This window comes from Canis lupus, chromosome 19 (genome assembly GCF_048164855.1).
Source record: "Canis lupus baileyi chromosome 19, mCanLup2.hap1, whole genome shotgun sequence".
In the NCBI taxonomy this organism is placed as follows: domain Eukaryota; kingdom Metazoa; phylum Chordata; class Mammalia; order Carnivora; family Canidae; genus Canis; species Canis lupus.
In genome coordinates this window covers 4,771,499-4,792,676 of record NC_132856.1, presented here as the reverse complement: position 1 = coordinate 4,792,676, position 21,178 = coordinate 4,771,499, and the positions used below count along the sequence as shown (strand labels likewise).

At 52.8% G+C, this 21,178-nt stretch overlaps 1 protein-coding gene across 15 annotated transcripts in view; it reads left to right on the top strand.

Moving 5' to 3' along the window:
- The window catches only part of IQSEC1 (IQ motif and Sec7 domain ArfGEF 1), a 377,635-nt gene extending 361,185 nt beyond the window's left edge, over window positions 1-16,450 (top strand). For 10 of the 15 annotated variants that reach the window (XM_072784960.1, XM_072784961.1, XM_072784959.1 and 7 more), the window contains 6 exons: window positions 362-487; window positions 1,672-1,771; window positions 4,178-4,339; window positions 5,095-5,271; window positions 10,640-10,689; window positions 11,990-16,450. In XM_072784960.1, the coding sequence (XP_072641061.1) occupies window positions 362-487; window positions 1,672-1,771; window positions 4,178-4,339; window positions 5,095-5,271; window positions 10,640-10,689; window positions 11,990-12,541 (1,167 nt within the window). In that variant the 3' untranslated portion in view covers window positions 12,542-16,450. Of the gene's footprint in view, window positions 1-361; window positions 488-1,671; window positions 1,772-4,177; window positions 4,340-5,094; window positions 5,272-10,639; window positions 10,690-11,601; window positions 11,938-11,989 lie in introns of those variants that run through there. The other 5 variants (XM_072784969.1, XM_072784971.1, XM_072784967.1 and 2 more) reach the window with 4 other exon arrangements.
- The last annotated feature ends 4,728 nt before the right edge of the window (window positions 16,451-21,178 follow it).

Genomic DNA, 21,178 nt, shown 5'->3' with positions numbered 1-21,178 from the left:
TAACATCTGTGACGGACACTTGGTGGGGACCCAGAGATCATGAATTTCTCAGTGAGGGTGGAGGAGCTCCCATATGAGTGTGATACTCTGAGAAGTCTGGACCTGTCTGCAGGAAAGGAAAGGAAGCATCATAAGAAGCAGGGGCATGTTCCACGGCCTGTCAGGAGAGCTCCTGAACAAGAGTGGGGGAAGATTGCTGAGTCCAAACATGTCTGCTCTGCTGTGCACAGTTGGCAGGAGAGGGTGTTTTCAAATGCCAGGCCCACAGGCTGGGGGTTGAGTCTGCAGGCTGGACTCGCGTGCGACCCAGGCTCTAGCAGAGGGGCAGGGGGCTGACGGCAGTGCTTCCCACCCCACACAGGTGCTCTCTCTGCCCCACCGGAGACTGGTCTGCTACTGCCGGCTCTTCGAGGTTCCAGACCCAAATAAGCCCCAGAAACTTGGACTGCACCAGCGAGAAATCTTCCTCTTTAACGACCTGCTGGTGGTATGTGGTTCCCCACAGCGTGCCGTGGCTGGGAGCGTGGCTCAGGGCAGCCTTGACCTGCAGCTCTGCTCCCCGTGGGTCGTGTCTGCCTGCACTCGGGGAGAGGCACATGCGTGGGTGGGGTGCAGGCGATGGGGGTGGAGTGAGCCCTGTGGTCTTTGGGTTAGAGGAGGGAGAGTCAAACTCACAGTGCTGCCAATGGAAATAGGGCTTCAATGGCTTATGTAAAAGTCCAGAAGGGGATCTGGGCCTTCAGCCCCGACTCTTTCTAGAGGCTTAAACTGAGTCAGCAGGACTCCTTATGAGGCTGTCTCTAGGCTGTGTGGGCCCCCTTCTCTTGGCAGCCTCTGTCCAAGAAGGGAATGTCAGCCTTGGCAGCTGCAGGCTGACTCCTGCCCCCCTCCCTTGCATCCCCGGCCTCCAGTGGGATTCTCCTCATAGGAGTCTGAGCACAGGTCTCACTGCTTCCCAGGGCTGTGCCTAAGCCACTCAGGGGGTCCAGGCAGGTGCGGTGCTGTCTCATTGGCTAAACATGGGTCACCACTCACTTCACAAGACTTCTGAAGATGGCAGACAGGCAGTTCCCCAAAGGGAAACTGAGGAAATCTTGCCCAGAAAAAGGTGGCATGGATACCTAGCAACTCGGGCTAACGGTGCCCCTGCAGACAGCAGGGAGAACCTATTCTGTGGGTGTCTGTCCCCCACGCCACACGTGTCTTGCTAGAGGTCTTTGTCCCTCATCCCTACCTGCTTGAGGACTAGCTGCTCCTCTCTGATTACTGAAGTTGGAATCTGGACCTATGGTTTTCTTTGTTAAGAGTCCCTGACCTCAAGCAAGTTACTTCAAACTCCTGAGCCTCTGTTTCCTCCTCCAGAACTAATCTTTCTGGCAGTTCCAGGGCTTGGGTGGGTCCTGTGCTTGTCACGTCTTTGCTAGTTTGAGGCTTCACTGCCAGCCAGGATAACACCTAGGACTTGTAGAAACAGAAGTCAGCATCCATGTCAGGATATGCATGGGCATGCAGCCCTTTCCAGCTGCCCCAGAGGCCTCCTGACCTGCATCCCCGGCCTCTGGATTGCTGAAAGTGTTCTGACACTGGGCCCATTTAGAACCCAGAACTCCCAGAGCTGCCCCTGGGCAGTGCAGACAATGTGACTCAGCCTCTGTCTCTGGCTACCCCCAGGTTACCAAGATCTTCCAGAAAAAGAAGAACTCCGTGACATACAGCTTCCGACAGTCCTTCTCCCTGTACGGCATGCAGGTCCTGCTCTTTGAGAACCAGTGTAAGTCTGTGCTGGGGGCCTGCCACGGCCTGGCCACGAGCATGTGCACTGGAGCACTCGTCCACACATGGCCGTGTGCCAGGTGACAGGAGCCAGTGTGGCAGCTCTCACCTTGTAGTCAGGAAGCGCTGCACTCCCCAGTGACCTCCCCTTCTGCCTGGTTCCCTTAGGACATCATCCCGGGGTGGCTCTCCCTCACATGCTCTTATTCCCAGCCTATCAGTTGAGAGCAGCAATAACTGGGGAGAATTTAATAACATGTACATGATGTACATAATGGTTATCACATTTACTTTTTCTGCTCCCTCTTACAGGTGGTAAGATTTCTTAATTTAGGGCAGAATGAATTTATGTCAATAAAATGTTGCCAGGAAAGTGTTGAGTAAATGTTGTAGGTGAAAAAAGAAAAATGTTGTAGGTGATATGCACACCTAAGCAAGCAAACAGGTGAAGGTTATGCCTTTGGGGCTGCAGAGGACACGATCTCAGCCCTGGGTGGAGAGCCTGGGCTCAGATGCTGCTCTGGCTCCTAATAGCTGTGTGACGTGGCTATGTAGTGTCTCCAGGCTGCACTCTCTTTGTCTTGAAGTTGGGATGATGGCAGTGCCCACCTTGTAGACTTGGGTGAGTCCGTGCACATGAAGTGCTTAGAACAGCTCCTGAAATAGGAAGCACTCAGCCAAGATTTATTCTGAGGTGCTGTTGGAAAGTTCCTTTGGGTATGAGTGGGCCAGGGAGCCTGGGGATGTCGGGGGTGGGGAGCTGACACCCCCCCGACTTTTTCTTTTGACCGGATTCTTCTCCAAAACCTTTCCCCTTTCCTCTCTCTCTCTCTCCCTGTCACATCCGTGTTGGAGGCCCCTGCGTTGCAGGCTGAGCCAGGCTCCTGAGATGGGGATAGGGATTGGGTCCTGCTGCCCTGTGGTTCTGAACTGCTCTGGGGAAGGCCTGCCCCAGTGGAGTGTCATGGTGTCTCCCACAGTGGGGAAGCCCTTGTCCTCTCCCACAGGTACCATCTGATCAGCTTTCCATCGACAGATTGAGCAAGTAGCAGGGACCTGTGGCTGGGCCATCCCAAACCATGGGTCCTGAAGGCTTGGGGCTCCTTGCCACGAGGAGCCCAGGATGCTAACCCCATCGTCTCCCCGTCTCCTGCTGCTCTGTCTGCTACCCCTCAGGCCAGAAAGTTTCCACCAGGTGGCCCTAGGGAGGGTGGTGGCACCCCACATCATCCTGACCAGTAGGTCCCCTCTGGAAGAGGCTGTGGTAGTGATGCTCACAGCAGTGGACCCCACCAGGCTGAATCCTCAGGCACAAGCTGTGCCATCATCATTTTTAGATTTCCAGGGCTTAGCCCTCAGTCCTGGACACAAGGGGCTGGCAAGAGCCCCAGAACTGACACTGACATTTCTGTGGGACCTGCCCTCATACCAGGGATCTCAAAGTGGTAGCTGTGGGCCAGTCCCAGCTCAGTTATGTTATATTCATTCCATTTATAGATTTGTTTTAACTCATCAAGCTGATACTTAAATCTTCCTATCAAAATTTTAATTATTTATAACTTATCTTAAAAACTGAGGTTTGGCATTGCCAGGCCCACATTCCCATGTGGTGGTCTCGGACTGCACGCCCCTCTCCCCACTCACTCGGTTGCTTGGTCTCATGTGGTTTGCTTCCTGCATTTAAGGAACATGTTCAAGCTTCCAAGTATTTGAGTTCCCAGCCTTGACTGAGGTCTGAGCCAAAGTGGGATTGGTGTCTGAGCCAAGAACCTGCAAACCACCAGTGGCTGATGCTTAATTCCCACTGAGGAGAGAGGTACTCCAGGGGACCAAAGCCACAGAGACCCTATAAGCTTAGAAGTGGCACCAGGCAGGTCTGTGCAGAATGACGCTGCCCTCAGCATAGAGTGCATTGGGCACGGTGCGCCCCTGACATGTCCAAGGGAACTGAGGGTCTGGAGGCCATTTGGCAGAGAGCAGAGCTCAGTATACCTTCGGAATTGTCCAAGATGACCAGATAAAACTCCCCACCCAGCACAGCACACCATTTCCGACTCCTCCTGGACTCCACCCCTGGCTACTCTCCAACCTTCAGGCAGTGACCAAGGACCTTGAATGGAACGATCCAGGCTCCATGACCTCCAGGTCAAGGAAAAATGGGGTCCTTGGCCTCCACTCAGATCAGCCACATCTGTCTCCGACTTATAGGCAGGACAACACAGACCCAAGTTGGGAGATGAGGATTTCCCAGCAGTTCCGTGGTCTGCTCTGAGGATGCTTTGCCTTCCTGGCTAGACACGTCTGCTAAGAGCCTGGTTCCCAGACTTCTTAATATTTTCTTGACCAGAAGAGAGATTGCAGAGATCACACAGGGACCCATGGATTCTTCTCTTCTCCTTCGCAGACTACCCCAATGGCATCCGGCTCACATCTGCTGTCCCCGGAGCCGACATCAAAGTGTTAATAAACTTTAATGCTCCCAATCCTCAAGACCGAAAGAAGTTCACCGATGACCTGCGGGAATCCATTGCGGAAGTGCAGGAGATGGAGAAGCACAGGATAGAGTGTAAGTGGCAGGCCCTGTGTACCAGAAGAGCCAGCAGCCCCAGCCTCTGTGGGTCCAGAGAGATGAGGTGCCCTGGCCTTGCCTGTCCTTCCCACAACCCTGTGACAGGACAGCCCACCTGCCTGAGCCAGAGGAGGTGGCCTCCCTGTGAGAGCCAGGGCTTCCAGCAGCCCAGGCCCATCCTGCTATGGGACCACATGGCATACCCTGCAAAGGCCCTGGTTTCTCAGCTGTCCCAGATAGAAGAGTTCCCAGGTTCTGGAGCTGAGCTCTTTGCGTTTGGGTGTGGTTATTATTTGTTTGTGTTCCATATCAGGGCCCAACTGACTGAGAAGGTCACAGCCGAGCTCTTCCCCTGGGTTCCATCCAAGCTGGTTATAATCCTTTCCTCTCCTGGTTCCAGGCCTCGCTTCCTGGAGACAGTGGCTATGCCCACCTCTGGCCCCCATCCAGGGCAAGGCCAGGTTACCCCTTGCTCATCTCAGACACAGACCAGTCTCCCTTGTCAGCCCTCGAGCCTACAAAGCGACGGTGTTTCCTGCAGACCCAAGGCCCGCGCCTCTCCAGCCTCCCTTCCAGGGTTTCCTCCTGACTCCCTTTTGTGAAAGACAGCATTGATACCCCCTCTTTCCTAAGGTAGACCATGCCAGGCAGATGGCAGCTGGGTGTGATGCCAAGCCTGCACGCAGGGCCCTGGTCCCTTGCCCACCCTGGGCTGTGCTCCACTCACCGGCCCTTCACTCCATCTGTTTCAGCTGAGCTCGAGAAGCAGAAGGGTGTCGTGCGGCCCAGCATGTCCCAGTGCTCCAGCCTCAAAAAGGAGTCGGGCAACGGGACACTGAGCCGGGCCTGCCTGGACGACAGCTATGCAGGCAGTGAGGGCCTCAAGCGCAGCGCCCTCAGCAGCTCCTTAAGGGACCTCTCAGAAGCGGGTAAGAGCCGGGCCGGGCCTCCCTTTCTAGCCCAGCGCATGCAGGACTCAGACCGGGCAGCGGGGCACACGTCGTGCGCCAGGAAGGCACGGTGGTGGCGGCCGGCGGGGGCCATCCCCAAACCGTAGTGACATCTGACCACACAGAGCGGGTGTCCCCTGAAGGCCTAAGGAAGCAGGACCCACTCATTAAGACAGAGCAGCCAGGAGGTTGCCCCCACTCTTCCTTTCTTCTTCTAGGGGTTCCATTTATTCTTTTATTTATTTTCTGGAAACTGCTCTCACACAGAGCGAGCCAGGCCCCGCTGATGGATGTGTCCCTTGTCCTCTGTGCTGCCGCGTCCCTGTGTTTTATGCTGATGAATGAAATAGAGTGAAGCCCTCTAAACTGTGTCTGGAAACCCCCTGTCCCGCTGTCCCTGGTCTTGCTTCCCTCATAGAGGTCTCCCTTCCCGGGGAACCCAGGCCCCCCCATCCAGCCCGGAGGCAGTGGCCACAGCTGCCCTGGGGTGTCAGGGGAAACCCCCAGCAGAACTGTGATTTTTGTTGCTGTTTCTTTGTTTCTGTGTGTGTTTATTTGCTGCCAGCCTCTTAACCCCCAAGCAAGCAGCATCTTTCAAGCCTCCCAGATTTCCCAGGGCAGGGGGTGCACCTAGAGCATCAGGGAGCTTCTACGGGCAGCCCTCACCCAGCCAGGTCCTCTGATCTGGGGCCAGCCGCCCCTGAGTGTTGCTCCAGCCTGCTTTGCCTGCAGTGCTGTCAGAGGAGCTGTGGAGTGACGTCTGCCTGCCCCCCACATCACATCCAACCAGGCAGCTTCTCCAGGGAGCAGGCTTGGGTTACAGTGGAACAGAGGTTGCAGGATGTTGGCACACAGAGGCACACAGCTATGCCAGCCCTGTAGGCCCTACCTGCCTTGAGGCCCTGGGTATCCCAGCTTTAGGAGCCTGATGAGAGGCCCTGGTTTGTTGGAGAAGACCCTCTCAGGCCGACACCAGCACCCTCCCCTCCCAGGAGCTCACCCACCCTACCCCACCCCAGACATCACCACGTGTGGCCACCTCTGGGCCCCACTACGAGAGCCTGCTCAGGACTCCATCCCATACCTGCCCTCCAGCAGTGCTGCCTCCCTTTGGCTTATTCATTTCCCAGATGAATTTTTTCTCATTTTTTTCGTTCTTTTTCTTCTTTTTTTTTAAGTTAGATTTTTTCCTTTGCTTTTTTGTCTTGTCATTTTTTTTTCCATAATAAAAATCAGAAATCCATTGCCCGCATGAGGGTTAATCCAGAGTTTCTCAACCCCAGCACTATTGACATCGAGTGCTGTGGGGAGCTGTTCTGCCCCCTGCAGTTTGTTTAGCAGCATCCCTGGCCTCTACCAATGACATGCCAGGAATACTTCCCCCGGTCAGTGATGTCTCCAGAAATTTCCAGTTGTCCTCGGGGGATGGGGCAAGGGGGACAGAAAAAAAAAAAAAAAAAATCACCCTTTGTTGGCAAAACTGACCCTGGTTGAGAACCACTGGTTTTCCCTATAGCTTGTTAAACCCAGCTAAACATGACTGGACTGCTCTGGGCCTCTGCAGGCTGGGTGCTGGGGTCTCTGTTTGAGTTTGTGCAGTGAGACAAGCGTTGGCCTCTCTGTTCCTTGATGTAGCACCTAGAGGGCTGAGGGGTCTTGTGCAGCCGCTCAGATAACAGTGGCTCTGTCAAAACTGAGGCTCCCAACATGGCCTCGATGGCCTTCATGGCCGAGCTCCTGGGAGTCAGATAGAGCCACATGCCCAGGCCCATGGCCACAGGAGAGACAGAGCTCTGAGGTTTGGCTGCTTTCCATTTATTGTTACTGTTGCCATCATCATTTGGGCATTCTGAGCTCAGAAAAACTCTAGGGATGGAGTCTTCCTGGGAGACAATGAAAAGAATCCCCAGGGAAGAAAGCCCCCTCTACCCAGGAAGCTTGGTGGCCAAGGCAAGGGGTGTTTGAGAAAGCTGCCACGGCCCCAGAATAGGAATGGGCCACCTGTGATCTCCAGAGGGAGACTGGCCAGGGTCGGCATCCATCCTGGAAGATGCTGGGCTCAGCGGCTGGAGATGGAATTCTATGCTCTGGACTGGGTCAGGGTACAGCTTTCCAGAGGCAGCGTCACTCCACCCGGTGTGGCCCTCACCAAGATAAGCTTGTGGAGAAGAGACCAGGCCTCAGGGCACCTTCTTTCCTCAGAAAAGCTAGCACTCAGTGGTTGGCATGTCACCATTCCAAGAGCAGCTACCCTGGATCTGTGATCACACATCATTCCAGGAGACCACACATCTCAGACACTGACCTTGGAGACCCAAGAGACAGCTACTGTTTGGCGCACTAGGAGGCCTCCAGGAACCCTCCCCTGCCCCCCGCCAGGATCCCCTGCTGTTCTGAGAGGTAGAGGGAGGAGTCCAAGCTGTGAGGCCTCTCCCAACACTCTCCATGTGGTCTTCCTTTGCCTGGGAACTGTGTTCGTTTCAGTGGCACCAAACGCCCTGCTGACCTGATATCAAGGACCTGTAAGGACCAGGGACACAGGTGTGACTGGGCCTTATCCCCTGGCGCAGATCAGTCAAGTCATGGTGGATGCTATCTCTAAGCGCCCCACCTCCTCCTGCCCTTCCCGATCAAACTACTCTACACCAGTCTCCGGAGAGAGGATGTCTCCCAGAAGCCAATAGGACCCACCTGCCTCTGTCATTGCTCCAGGTCTTAGCCAGAGATCTGCCATGTCCTGTACCAAGGCAGCCCTCTCAGGGGAGAGTTGGCAGCTCCTGCTCGGCCCCCAGCACTGTTAAGGGCCACAGAGTGAGACCCTGGGTCAAGAGAGCCCTTGCTGCTTCCTGTGCTGACACTGAGAAGCAGGGGAAGGCTGTGAAGAGCTGTGCTGGAAGCCCTTTCCAGACATGGTTCCTGATCCTGCCCCTGGTTGGCCTGGCAGGGCCTGATCTGGTTCTGGGAGAGGCACTGGATGGGGGCTCACCTGTGGCTAGTGCAAGATCCCCAGAGGGAGTGTACCTGGAGACAGAGCGCAGGTGAGGGATAGCCTGGGTGCACGGGCAAGAGCCACCATTCTGGCGTGCTTCACCTCCATTAGTACGTGGGGTGTGCCTGCATGTGCACACCCAGACACGGGTCTGCAGTCAGCAGGTGCCTGTGAGAAGGGGCTCTGGGACTGGACTGCAGAGCGCTCCTATAGGGATACCCCACATCTCCTGCTGATTTGAGAAGTTGAAAAGATGAATCCTAAGAGACTTAACATCACTCAAAGACATCCAAGATAAAGCTGTCCTAAGTCGTGCCCACATGGGGCAGAGAGAGGAGCAAGAGGAGGGGAGTTTTGCTCCACTGGGAGAAGCAGGCCAGCCAGACAACACTGCTGGGCACTGGCAGGGGGTGGGGGCTGGAAGGATGGGGTGGGCGACTGGCCTTCCTCTGTCTCTGGCTTTCAATCAAGGGAGTCCTCTAAACTGACTTTAAAACCCCAGAGACAGCAGAGACCTGACTATCAGCATTTCTGCATGGTGCCACGATCTCCTGAGTGTCTGATGCTCATGTCCAGCCCACTTGGAGGAAGGGGCATGCCCATTTTACAGATATTGAAACTGAGGTAAAGAATCGAAGGAGAAAAAAAAAAAAAAAAAAGAATCGAAGGAGCACCAGGTGGGGCCACCTCTCCAGCCAAAGAGCCTCCTCCTGCTCCATGAGACAAAAAGCAGGAAGGAAGGTCAGCCCCTCTTCTCACACCAGCTGAAAGATATGTGACCTTCATTTTTCTTCCAGCTGGGAATAAGGGCCGGGTCCTATTTGATTCTCCCTGGAACTCAGTAATTGGTGGAAAACTGTCTTACCCTAATCTATGTAGCCCTGTCCTGAGCGAGCACTGAGGCCCTCTTACACGTGCCAGAGTCAAGCAAAGCTCCCAGCTGGACTCAGGTTCGGAGGTTGACAGGAAAGCAAAGGGACTGGATGTTCCCGCACATCTGCTGTGGTATGTCCAGGATCATGGCTCTGTCCCAGGCACAGTCCAGTACATTCAGATGCCAGATGAGGCCTGAAGGACCCACAGACGATGCTCTCCACCCAGCACAGGGCTAGGGTGTAGGCCTCAGAGAGGCAGGTAGCAGGCTGCTAGGCTCGGCCCGGGTTTAGCTCAGAAGGCAGTGCGGCCAAGCTTCCGAGCCCCAGAGGTGAACAGGCAGACCTGGGTGTGAATCCTGCTTGCTGTGGGAACTGGGCCAGTCAGCCCACCAAGCAGAGCATGTGTCTCTTCCTTGGCATGGACGCCTGTCCTGCACTGCTACAGGCATGATACAGAGAACGACCGTGCTCGGCTCATGGCCAGGGCTGCCTGGATGGAAGCTTATAGGACGTCAAGTGGGAGGCCCCTTCTCTGTTCTCTCTTCCCATCTGCTTTCCTGAGAGCTGGTCAGAGACTGGCCCCCGAAGCTTGGGCACCCACCATTCCGGCCATCCTCGATGTCCTGCAGAAATCCATGGAGATGGCTTCTTGAGGGACTGTGGAGGCCAGCACTCACCCTGGGCATCCAGAACCTAGAAGAAGACACAGCTGTCCTCTCACATAGTCAATGTATATTGAGTGCCTACTGTGTGCCATGTGCTGGGGATATTAAAAAGCCATTGGTAGGGAGCACACACAGCCGAGGGAATGCCTATAGCATCCCGGGGGGGTGGTGCCCACAGAAGGGAAGCAGGACCCTGGGCCCTCTGACCCTGACCCTGGCCAGGGCACTGCACAAACCAAACAACAGTCTCCAGAGGCACCAGCACATTTGAGCTACCCAGGAGGAAAAGACAGGACGCCAAGTTGAGTCTCCTCCTAACCATCAACCCCACCCTGCCTGCGAGGGGGGAGATGTATATGTATGAATATGCATATACATACGTATATGAAATCCACGGACAGTCAGGGCTGTGCAGGACCACATTTTGTTTGTTTTGAGCCATCAGAGAAGCTGCCCCTGTCCCGTCGTCCCCCGTTGGCAGGTGGCTGGGCTAGCCCTACCTGTGCGCACGCCTCAGCACACCTGGAGGCACCCCCCCACCCCTCCCCCACAACAGACTGCTAGTCTAGAAGAGGTATAAAGCCGGGGCTTGTTGAAGGAGATTTTTTTTTTCTTTCTTTAAACCCCCACCCTCCCTTTTTTTTTTTTTTTTTTTTTAATACTTGTTACTGCCCTGCCACCGGCTTCCCTGCGGAGCCCGCCCTCCGACCCTCACCTGGGTCCGCGGTGGCACCGCGGCGGCGGCGGCTCAGGGCCAGGCAGGCGGCGGCCCGGCCTCATGTCCGTGTCTAACCTCTGGTATTGCATGTTCTGGGCAGGGAAGCGAGGGCGTCGCAGCAGTGCGGGATCGCTAGAGAGCAATGTGGAAGTAAGTAGGAAGCGCCTACGTCCAGCTGGCTGTCGTGTGTCGCCTCCCCAATCCTCGGTTTATATCTGTTGTCTTTCCCCCCGTTTTTGTTCTGTTTTGCTCTCCCCCCCTCGCCGCACAGAGGCGCGGACACGCGGGCCCCCATGCCTGCCTCAGCCCGGTGCATGCCAGCTTCTCCCGCCTACATCGCCTGTGCCTCTCACCGCTTGTTGGGGCGGGGTCCGGGGGGGGTGGTTCTGGATGGATTCTGTGTTTTAGTTTCCGCTTAACCCTGCTCCCCCCACCATGGCCCCGAGCATGGTTAACATCCGGCTTCCCGGCACCCCCCACCCCCGCCGCCCCGGGGTCCCTACCTGCCGGCGCTGCTCCTGGGCGGGAGGCACCGCTGCCAGGAGCCCATGCACCCTCCACCTGTGCTGTCCGGGGTGGTTTTGCCGATCTCTTGACTTCCATGCTCCGCCATCCCCATCGCTTCCTTCCTGGAGTTTCGATTGCTGTGTGTCTGCAGTCAGGGCACCATGGACTTGCTTAGCTAGCTCGGGGGAGGAGAGCCGTGAGAGAAAGAAAACTTCAGTGTGGATTTCATGAGATTTCATTCATCTTCCAACCATCTCTATATATTACTGTTCACATCTTAACCTCAGCTTGCAGACCTTTTTGTTTCCTTCTTTTTCCTTGTTTGGTTTGCAGTAGGTAGCTGCAGTGAAATGCCTAGGCACCCCCCACCCACCCACCCAGGATGAGGTTCCCCAAGCCCCTCCTGTCCCTACCAGCAGCTTCCCGAAAGACCTCAGAGCCCACACAGAGCAGATGCCCTCGCACCCGCAGAGAGGATCCAGGAGAGCGTAGGGTGCAGTTTCAGCAGGAACGGGGTTGTTCTTCATGCTCACCAGCCCACCCCACTCCACTCAGCACATGCCGCGCACAGGCACCCCCAGGCCAATCGTTCTGATCCGAAAGTTCAGACCGCCTTCCGTGTCAGGACGAGAGCAGAAGTCACACTTGTGCTGCTGCTGCTGCTGCTGCTGCTGCGACCAGACAGGAGGGTCCCTCATCCTGTGCCCCACCTCCCACTTCTCTCAGTGGAAAGCCACTTCTGGGTCCCGGCGGCCCCCCCAGTAGCATGAGCAGAGGTGATGCTGACTCAGCCTCACCCAGTCCCGCCCTCTGCAGCCAGTGAGTTGAACTAAGGCTTAGCAGTCAGTGGGTGAACTTTTTACATTAAAAAAAAAAAAAGAATCATTCTGACATAAGTACTTTAAGATCTTTTAATTTTGATTTCTATGAATTTCCTTTTTAGGGGTCCATCATTAGCAGTCCTCACATGCGCCGGAGAGCTACATCAACACGAGAGTGTCCATCTCGCCCACACCAGACTATGCCTAATTCATCCTCCCTCCTGGGCTCCTTATTTGGGAGTAAGAGAGGGAAGCCCCCTCCCCAGGCCCACCCGCCCTCAGCCGCTCCCCAGCTGCCCCCCCACCCACCAGGCCTGCCCCACCCACAGCACTCCATGGCCAGCCACCACCAGGGGCCTGTGGAGGGCCTGCCGCAGGTGCATGGGCACCACACCCAGTACTGCCACATGCAGCAGAACCCGCCCCCCTACCACCACCACCACCACTACCACCCCCCCCAGCACATCCAGCATGCACACCAGTACCACCACGGTCCCCACGGGGGGCATCCACCCTACGGGGCCCACATGCACAGCCACCCACCGCTGCCCTCGGCCCATGCCGGCCACCCAGGCCACTCAGGCCACGCAGCGCACCACCACGGGCAGCCCCCCGCCCCGCCGCCCCCCACCAGCAGCAAGGCCAAACCCAGCGGCATCAGCACAATTGTGTAGACAGCCCGGGTGGGGTCCCAGACTCCCTGGACAACTGCACACCACACAGAGTCCTGCCCAGGGGCGGCCAGCCTCAGACCAGACCCAGGGCACTTCTGTTTCCATCTCTCCCCTCCGCTCCCCACAGCCTGGATGGAGCCCCCTGAGCCCACGGGGCTTGTGTTGTAGGGAACAGAGCTCCTGCTCTCACTTAGCATGGGCGTCCCAGGTTCCATCCACTTCAACCCCAGGGGTGGGCCTCGGCCACCATCAGCCTTGAAAACGGTGCCACTGGCCACGTAGATGTTGAACTGCCCCACCCCCACTCCAAAGCAGCCCTCAGCTCTGCTCCCTAAATGTACACGCAGATGAAAACCCAGCCTAGGAAAAGAAGAAACGAGACACAAAAACCAGAGACAGAACAAAACAAAACAAAAACCCAAAACTTGCTGCATTTATTGCTCTTTTATTGACAATGGGCAAAAAATTAAGTAGACCTGATATGGTTGATGAAAATAACGTAAGTAAACTTTATATAATATAAATATATAAATATATAAATATATATATATATATACTGTATAGGTAGTATTTGTGTGTGAAAGGAGACGTCTCAGTCCGCAAAATTAGCAATATAGACTTTACAAGGAGCTCCACTTACCTGATAGGAAGACAGTACCTTACATGAATGTGTGAGAGAGTAAACCAAAAACGTAAATGCTAGGAACAAATTCAGATACTTCCATATTTTCATAAAAAGAAGAGAAGTCCCTCCAGGACTGGCTAAGATCTTTACACGATCATTACTAACTGTGCCAAGTAACATAGCATCTAACTGTTTAAAAAGTCCAATATTGCTTTGTATAAATCCTTATTTTATTAACAGAAAACTATCATAAGTAATCAGTATTATAACTGCTCTGTTATTTCAGGTAAGCAAATAGATAAAAATGCAGTAAACTCTACAGTAGCAACTCGGGACAACTAGTTAGGAACTGGTTGTCTGAGGATATTGGTTACACAGATTCTTAGACACTTTAATGGCTGCGATAACTGTGAATTTCCATGATCCATATTTCTTTTATATGCATATGATTTAATGCACACTCATTCTGAGCCCCTCCGAGGGGGGCACCCATCCACGGCAGAAGCGTTCATCTCCAACATGAAAACGGCCAGCTCCCATCCTCGTCTCCCCAACACCATAACTTACTCATCCTGTCTCCAACCGCAACAGGCACAAGCCCCTGAGCGAGTTCCCACCAGGAACTGCTCCGAACCCCAAGGCTGGTTCTAGCATGTAGCAACCCAGGGCGGTGTGTGTGTTTTCCATTTTGTTTTCTGAGCGGTAGCCGTGATCATCGTGATTCCATGTGGCCATGTGCTAGCACAACCCCCCGTGTCATCAGCGTGGCCCCCGTGACCCCGGCTGACAAGTGCCGGCCCTCGCCAGCGAAGCACCCCCCCCGCCCCCCCGCTGCCTTCTCATGGTCCAGTTAGCTGCCAGGGCATCACATGACTCTCAGCTGTGCTCTTGTCGCTTCCGTGTTGTGGTGACACCATCCGCTGCCCCGGGGCCGGGCGCCTCACGCGTCCGGTTCTGTGACTGAGTCACCCACGGGCCGTACTTTGTAGTTTCAGCCTTTCGAGCCACTGCAGCCGCCTGTGCTGTGCTCCTAAGCCGTGGGACCCGAGGACTGCCCCACGGCCCCTGCCCCGGCGGAGAGCCCTTTCAGAAAGGGCGAAGCTAGTTGCAGGACTCTGCAGGCCCGGGGCTCCGCGCTCCGTGGACGGCGTGGCGCGCCGTGGCCAGATGGCGGCGAGAGACCGAGGGGAACCCACCTGGCGGGCCGGCGGGGGTGGGGGCGGGGGGCCTGCCCGGTTCCCTCCCCACCCACCCCGTTGTCACATCATCCAGGCCACCATACCAGCAAATCTGCAAACCGAGCACTTTGTTAACCTCCACAGAGAGCAAATACAGCGATCTAGAGTTTAGCCTTTTTTTTTTTTTTTTGAAAGAAGTGTGACTTTAACCTGCCCACCTTTATCTTCCCATCGGTGTCGTGTTTCTCTCCCGGGCACCTGCCCGGCAGGAGAGAAGTGAAAAAGCACGGGTGTGTCTGATGTGGTCCAAGCCAGGCTGGTGGGAGGCTCCCCGCTTCCGCCAGCCGGTAAATTTCTTTGGTTTTCCCGGCAGAGTCAGGCTCCCCGAGGCATTCTCTGTCTTGCAGTTTAAAGGATGTTGTTGTTACCAGGATAAGCCAAATTGTACTGCATGCCATCTGGCGTCAGTCGTGCAAGGGCACACTCTATGTCTTGTGTATTTGCAAACTATATCAGTGTTACTGTTGACAAATAGTTGAAGTAAAGTGATAACATATGAAATATGTCGGCTTTTCTTCACCCTCTGTACCAATAGTAGAGTCTCACTGTAAACTCAAGGTTGTTCCAGAAAAGATAGGCTGTTTGGCACCAGATTGCCCTTTCCGAAGGGACAACTGCTCATGCAAAAGAACAGACGGCAAAGCCGATGGCAGGCAGTGGGGCTCTGTTCCCTGCCGTCCTTCATGCCCCACAGACCACTTAGAACCCCCATCTCCAGAGCTGCCATCTGTGTGTCCTGAAGCTTTGTCCCGCCGTCACGGGGCTGGGTCTAGCGAAAGGAGGTTTCTTGAACGAATTCTGTTTCTCCCCATGTTTCCAGTTTCACTGAGTGTGTTGGGCTCAGGTCAGTGAGGTTTCCTCATACTTTGTGTTAAATTTACAAACATCATGGGAGGGGTTTCCAGAAGGTACATTGTTCCATTAAGGGAGCTGGAGCCACATCTCATGTTTTGGGCACCAAAAGCTTCAAACCAATTGCTGTACCCCTACCCCCCAACCCCTGTGTTGCTTTCATGGGACTGTTCTTTCTAAACCCGAGGCTGCCACAGTGTCACAGCTGTGGGGGCCCATCGTCACCCCCCAACCCCACCCCACCTCCCCTGACCCCTCCAGCCCCCTATAGGCGGCAGTAGGCTGAGCACCACAGGATGTCTGTGTCAGCCCTCACCACTGTCAGGACACACTTGGGACGCTTTTCTTGAGTCGCACAAATTGTGCCTAACAGTAATTTCTGACAGGAGTAGGAGACCCGTGAGGAAGCGGCTGATAGCATCACAGAAATCTTTTCTGGGACAACAATTAAATCATGTATTTGTAATTTTTTTTAAGTTTACAAATGAATTGTACAACAATGTAAAAATAAAGTTCATCCTAATATGATGTGCACATCTTGCTTAAAAATGTCTTCAGTCACCCAGTATAGAGCGATTTTTCCATCACGCGCTGCATGCAGCAGAAGCCTCTTGTTTTTTCTTCACAATGATCTGAAAAGACAGCAGATACTTAAACATGACCCTAGGTGTTGACTCAGCATTCCCTATAAAGCTGTGTCTCTACAGGTAAGCATGCATCTTACAGTTTCGTTGTAAACAATCATCACCCTTCCTGCCTGAAAACTGAGTAATTTTGTAAAGTGTCTTCAATAACAACAATAACCAAGGAAGAAGCTGGCGAAACCAATCGGTGTGAAGTGGGGGTGGGGGAGAGGGCCAGGCGGGAGGAGCTGTGTACCTCTTACCCCTGCCGCACACACGTTAGTGTAACTGTGGCCACATCGAGGTCTCGCGCCAGGACCCTTCTCCTGGGAACTGTCATTCACCTTCTAGTTGTTTTAAACAATTAGCATCAGGTCTTGAATGCAGACCGTGCAAAGACTTCCAAGAGATACCTCGCTCACGAGAGGCCCGGCACCCGCTGTGTAACTTTGGGCAGAAAAGGAGTGCTTTTGTTTTAATATGCATTCTGTTTGTGAGTAGTAACAGACTCTATTGATGTAAAACCATAGCTGTGATCATGTGGAGAAATCAAATAAATCCTTTAAAACTCTCGGGTTTTTACTTTCTCTGAAAAGTCCAGCTGTTTCCCTATTGAGGGGACACAGAGAGCGCTCCAGCTAACCACTTTGGCCTGTCCTTGTCATGACTGCTGGGGCCAGTAGCTCTCCTGGAAGACACGGGACTCGTTTTAATCGAGGGTGCTGATATTAGACTCAAAACTATATATCCCAGTGTCAGCTTAGATGGAAGGTTTCAAAGATATAATTTCTAGCAGCTTTCAATACATTTGAATGGTTCCATTGAGTTAGGAGCTGGCTCCTTTGGAGTGTTGAGGTGAACTGGGAATGCCAAGGGGGGAGCAAGTCCCCAAATGATAGAGGAGAGATTATTTTATGAGGTCCAGGCAGACCATTTTCCCACCTGATGGTTAATGCGATGTGCAAAATCCAGGAAGGTGACTTCTGCTTCACCTGCGAGAACAGGATTGGCTTGTGTGATTTCTCCTTTCCTGGAACCAAATTCAGCTCCAGAGAATACGGCCTTGAAATTTCCACTTCATACCTTAAAATGAAGTATAACTGGTAGATCTAATTTGTGGAAAACAAGGTTAACTTTACTGACCACAGTTAGCTGTGGCCCACACCTCATAGAGAAGTGACTTGTGATCAAAAGATATTCTCAACTTTATTTATTCTGCAACTGGATGGCCATCCCTTTTCCCGGCTACCCCAAGGCTCTTCGGGAGGTGAAGCCGGTTATTGAAATTCCCTGAAACACTTAGCTGCAGTTTTTTGTCTGATGCCACGATGCACACACAGGGCTGCACTCGCCAGCCACTTGGTGCAATGAGCTGCTAAGCCGATGCTTGGAAGTGATGATTCTCCGGGGTTTGCATTTGTCTCCTGCACCAGACTATGAGCGCCTTGGGGATGAGGGCTGCACTTGATCCACTTCTCTGTGTCTGGAGACCAACACAGGACCGGTCTCATCAAAATGCAAAATGAGCTGATGGTTGGAAGGGGGAATGGGAGGGCACAGCCAAGCTGCTGGCTGATCTTAGCGTGTGTCAATCACCACCACCATCAAAACTTTATGGAAGCCTGTTTGCTCAGCCCTTCGCCACCCTGACGTGGAGAAGTCTAGCTGGAGACACACATGACACTGTCAGACTTCTGCAAGAGTGGTTCACACCGGCCGTTTCCAACCCTCATTTTATTGAGCCTTGGGCAGCTTTCGGTACTGTTCACACACTCCTTGAATGACTGTTTCCTTCGTATCTTCCATCCCACTCTTCCTCTCCATGGACACCCTCACATCCTCTTCACAGGCTAATGCTCCTCTGTAGAGCTGTGCAATGTTGGTTTGAGGACCAGACCAAGTCTCTTCCTTTACTTCTGTCTCCAGGCCTACTGACAGCCAACCTTCTGTGTACCCACAGCTTCCAAATTTGAGTGACCAGCCCAGACCTCTCTTGTGAGCACTGTGTTCCCTTGGATCTTTCAATCATGCCCCCAAGTCTTGACGTCCGCCACCAGCTTCGTGGTCTCAGACACACCTGAAACCAGGGGCCCTGCTGTGTTCCCTTTTTGGGCAGATGGCACCACCATTGAGTCACACAAACTGGAACTTAACTGTTCTTTTTTTTTTTTTTTTTTTAAGTATTTATTCATGAGAGACACCGAGAGAGAGGCAGAGACATAGGCAGAGGGAGAAGCAGGCTCCCTACAGGGAGCCCGACATGGGACTCCATACGCAACCACAGGATCCTAACCTGAGCCATATGCAGATGCGCAACCGCTGAGCCTCCCAGGTATCCCCAGAACTTAACTGTTCTTTACATCTGTCCTTTCCCTTGACTTTCCAAGTCCATTCTGTCACCAAGCCCTTTAGATTTTGGCCTCCGACATGTGGAGTCCATCCCTTTCTGCACATCTCTCCCCTGGCCTAGAGCTCCCTGACTGGTCTCCCAGCTGCCATAACAGGCTCCCCCAAAACCCATTCTCCATGTGGCATCAGAGGAATCTTCTTATGGGGCAACCCACTTAAAGCCAAGTCAGTGGCTTCCTATTGTCCTTAGGATTAAAAAAATAAGAAGATCCTTAACGTGGCCTTCATGATCTGACCCCATAACCCTCACTTTCACCTTGCTCTCCAACCTTTCAGGTGCCCAGGCAAGCTGTGTTTCCTCCTGCCACTGGGCCTCCCCAACGGTGGAATGCTTTTCGTCCCATCTTTGTGTAGTTAGTTCCTACTTCATACAACAAACTGTAGTTGAGCCATTAGTCTCTCTGAGATGCATCCCTTGTAGCTGTATAGTCAATGGTGTGATCATTTTTGCGACAGCAGAAGTCACCAGGTCAGGACAGTGGTGGCTCTTGCACCCCGCTGTCATCTCCACACGCCGCACAAGCAGAACTGCCATGAATGTTTTTAAATAAATAAACACCCTAGGACCAAAGATGGAACTTAGCGCTAAAATGCACAATGCAATTTAATGGCTCAATATGAGAGCAGAGATCTTAGGGAAGCTGCATGGGGCCAGGGTACTGGGGAGAGGCCAACCAGTACTACTGGCATTCCTCACTACTTCCAGGAGCACTTGGGACAGTATTGGAGGCTTTTATTTTGTGTTTTAGCTTTCACCAAATGTGTTTTAACATTTAGAGCATTTGGAGTGAATAGACTCGTACAAAGGGAAAATCCTCACCTTTAATCCCACCACCCAAAAACAGTTATAACTATTAGGTCTACTTGCTTTCTCTCTTCTCTTCACACGTGTTCTTAGTTACCTGCTTCAGATCTTCTGTATGTGTCCCAAAGTGTCTATAAGTGTTCTTTGGTGCCCATCGTGAACAAATAGTTCACAAGCAACAACTTGTAGGAAATGCCAGATTAGACAAAGCTAAACTGGTTTTTTTACCACAGGACTTCTCAGACCCTTTGAAAGGATGATGTGCATTGGGACTCTCTGAAATCTGTGCCGTGTTTCCCAAACTTACCTGAGCTGTGGAACTCTTGCACTCTACAGCATACGGTTTAGTAACCAGTCTGTATGTAAATTTTATTCTTTATTTCCCCTTAGTACAAAAGACTCAATGGTTTATAATGTCTGCGTAATGGCCCATCAGATGGATGTTCCATGATGTACTTGACACATAGAGAGTGTTATTTTAGTGAGCAAGGAACAGCCAGAAGGACATCATAAGAGTTCTGAGTGGATTTGGTGGTTCTGGTAAGGAGGTGAGCCCTGGAGAAGTTGGACACCCCTGAATCTAACTTTAGTGCCGTGTTCCTGGGATGAACATCAGCACCAGTTTGGTAACTCTGGGTAGCCTCGCATCAGCTGAGATGCCACTCCAGTCAGCGTATTCAAGTCAGTGCTCGCTTCCCAAGGGAGCCCATCCCACGTCTCCACACAGAGTGGGCTGTAATAAAGATTTATTGGCTGGCTCGTGGCAGGGATGTCATGGGGGCTAATTTCCCTCATTTCTAATGTGCAGCTTCATGCCTGTTGAGGCATTTCTAGGGGAATCTTTTCTTTGCTTCCTGTTATTTGTAACCATGTTCCACCCCCACCTCCGGTGTGCCCAGTGTCACTTCTCATCTCCCACGGGGTCAGTAGGAAAGAAACCATTCTAAAATAAAAAATGCCTGTGGGTCATCACGGCCACCTCAATTGGACTCTCTCCCCACATCCTTTAAGAACTGCGCAGGAAAAGAAAAACTCACTCGTGGCTCAGACCAACGGTTTCCCAGGAATGAGCAAAAACCACGCATTCCAATGGAAGGTCAGTGGGAAACTAAGCATCTTCGACTAGCAGAACTGACATCAAGTCGCAGACCAGAACATGGGTCCAGGTGGAGTGCACGGAAAAGAGAGAATGATATGGTCCTAAGGGCAGTAGAAACCAGGAACATTGGGCCCTGGGTGGCTCAGTTGATTAAGCGTCTACCTGCGGCTCAGGTCATGATCTCAGGGTCCTGGGATCAAGCCCCCAGATGGGCTCCCTGACGGCGGGGAGTCTGCTCCCTCTCCTCTGCTGTTCCCACACTTGTGCTCATTCTCTCTCTCTCTCTCTCTCTCACTCTCTCTCTCTCAAATAAATGAATAAAAATCTTGAAAGAGAAAAACAGGTAACACCTAGGACTCATGCCATAAGGAGAGAGACCCACCTTACATGGACAAATGCTGAGAGGACAACTGAGACCTGGTGGGATCAAAAGGACAAGATATGGAAAGGCTTGGGGCCATAGGTGGCAGAAGGCACTGCTGGAGAAGAGGGGGCACCTTGGCCCTAGACTTCCCGTGGAGGCTTGGTGGTAAAGGGAAAGAAGGAGCTAAGACAAATAAGACGCTATCAAAAAATCCAATCCGGGGGCGCCTGGGTGGCTCAGTGGTTGAGTGTCTGTCTGCCTTTGGCTCAGGTCATGATCCCCGGATCCGGGGTGCTGGGATCGAGTCTCACATCAGGTTCTCCCTCTGCCTATATGAATAAATAAATAAAATATTTTAAAAATAATAATAATGCAATCCAAAGACAGACCTTAAAAAAAAAAGTATCTTATTAAAGGAAATGCAATTCAAACACAAAGTACCCATATAAAGTACTTTAAGAAGAAAAATGAGAAAACTTTTTAGCAAATAGAAATACACGATCTGGGCAAACAGGAGTAAAAGCCAAGAATTGTAACAACACTCCCATCATTAATTAGATACACTTAAGCAGTATCACATGAAGGAGGACAACAAATCGTAGCCTCACAAGCTCAGAATAAA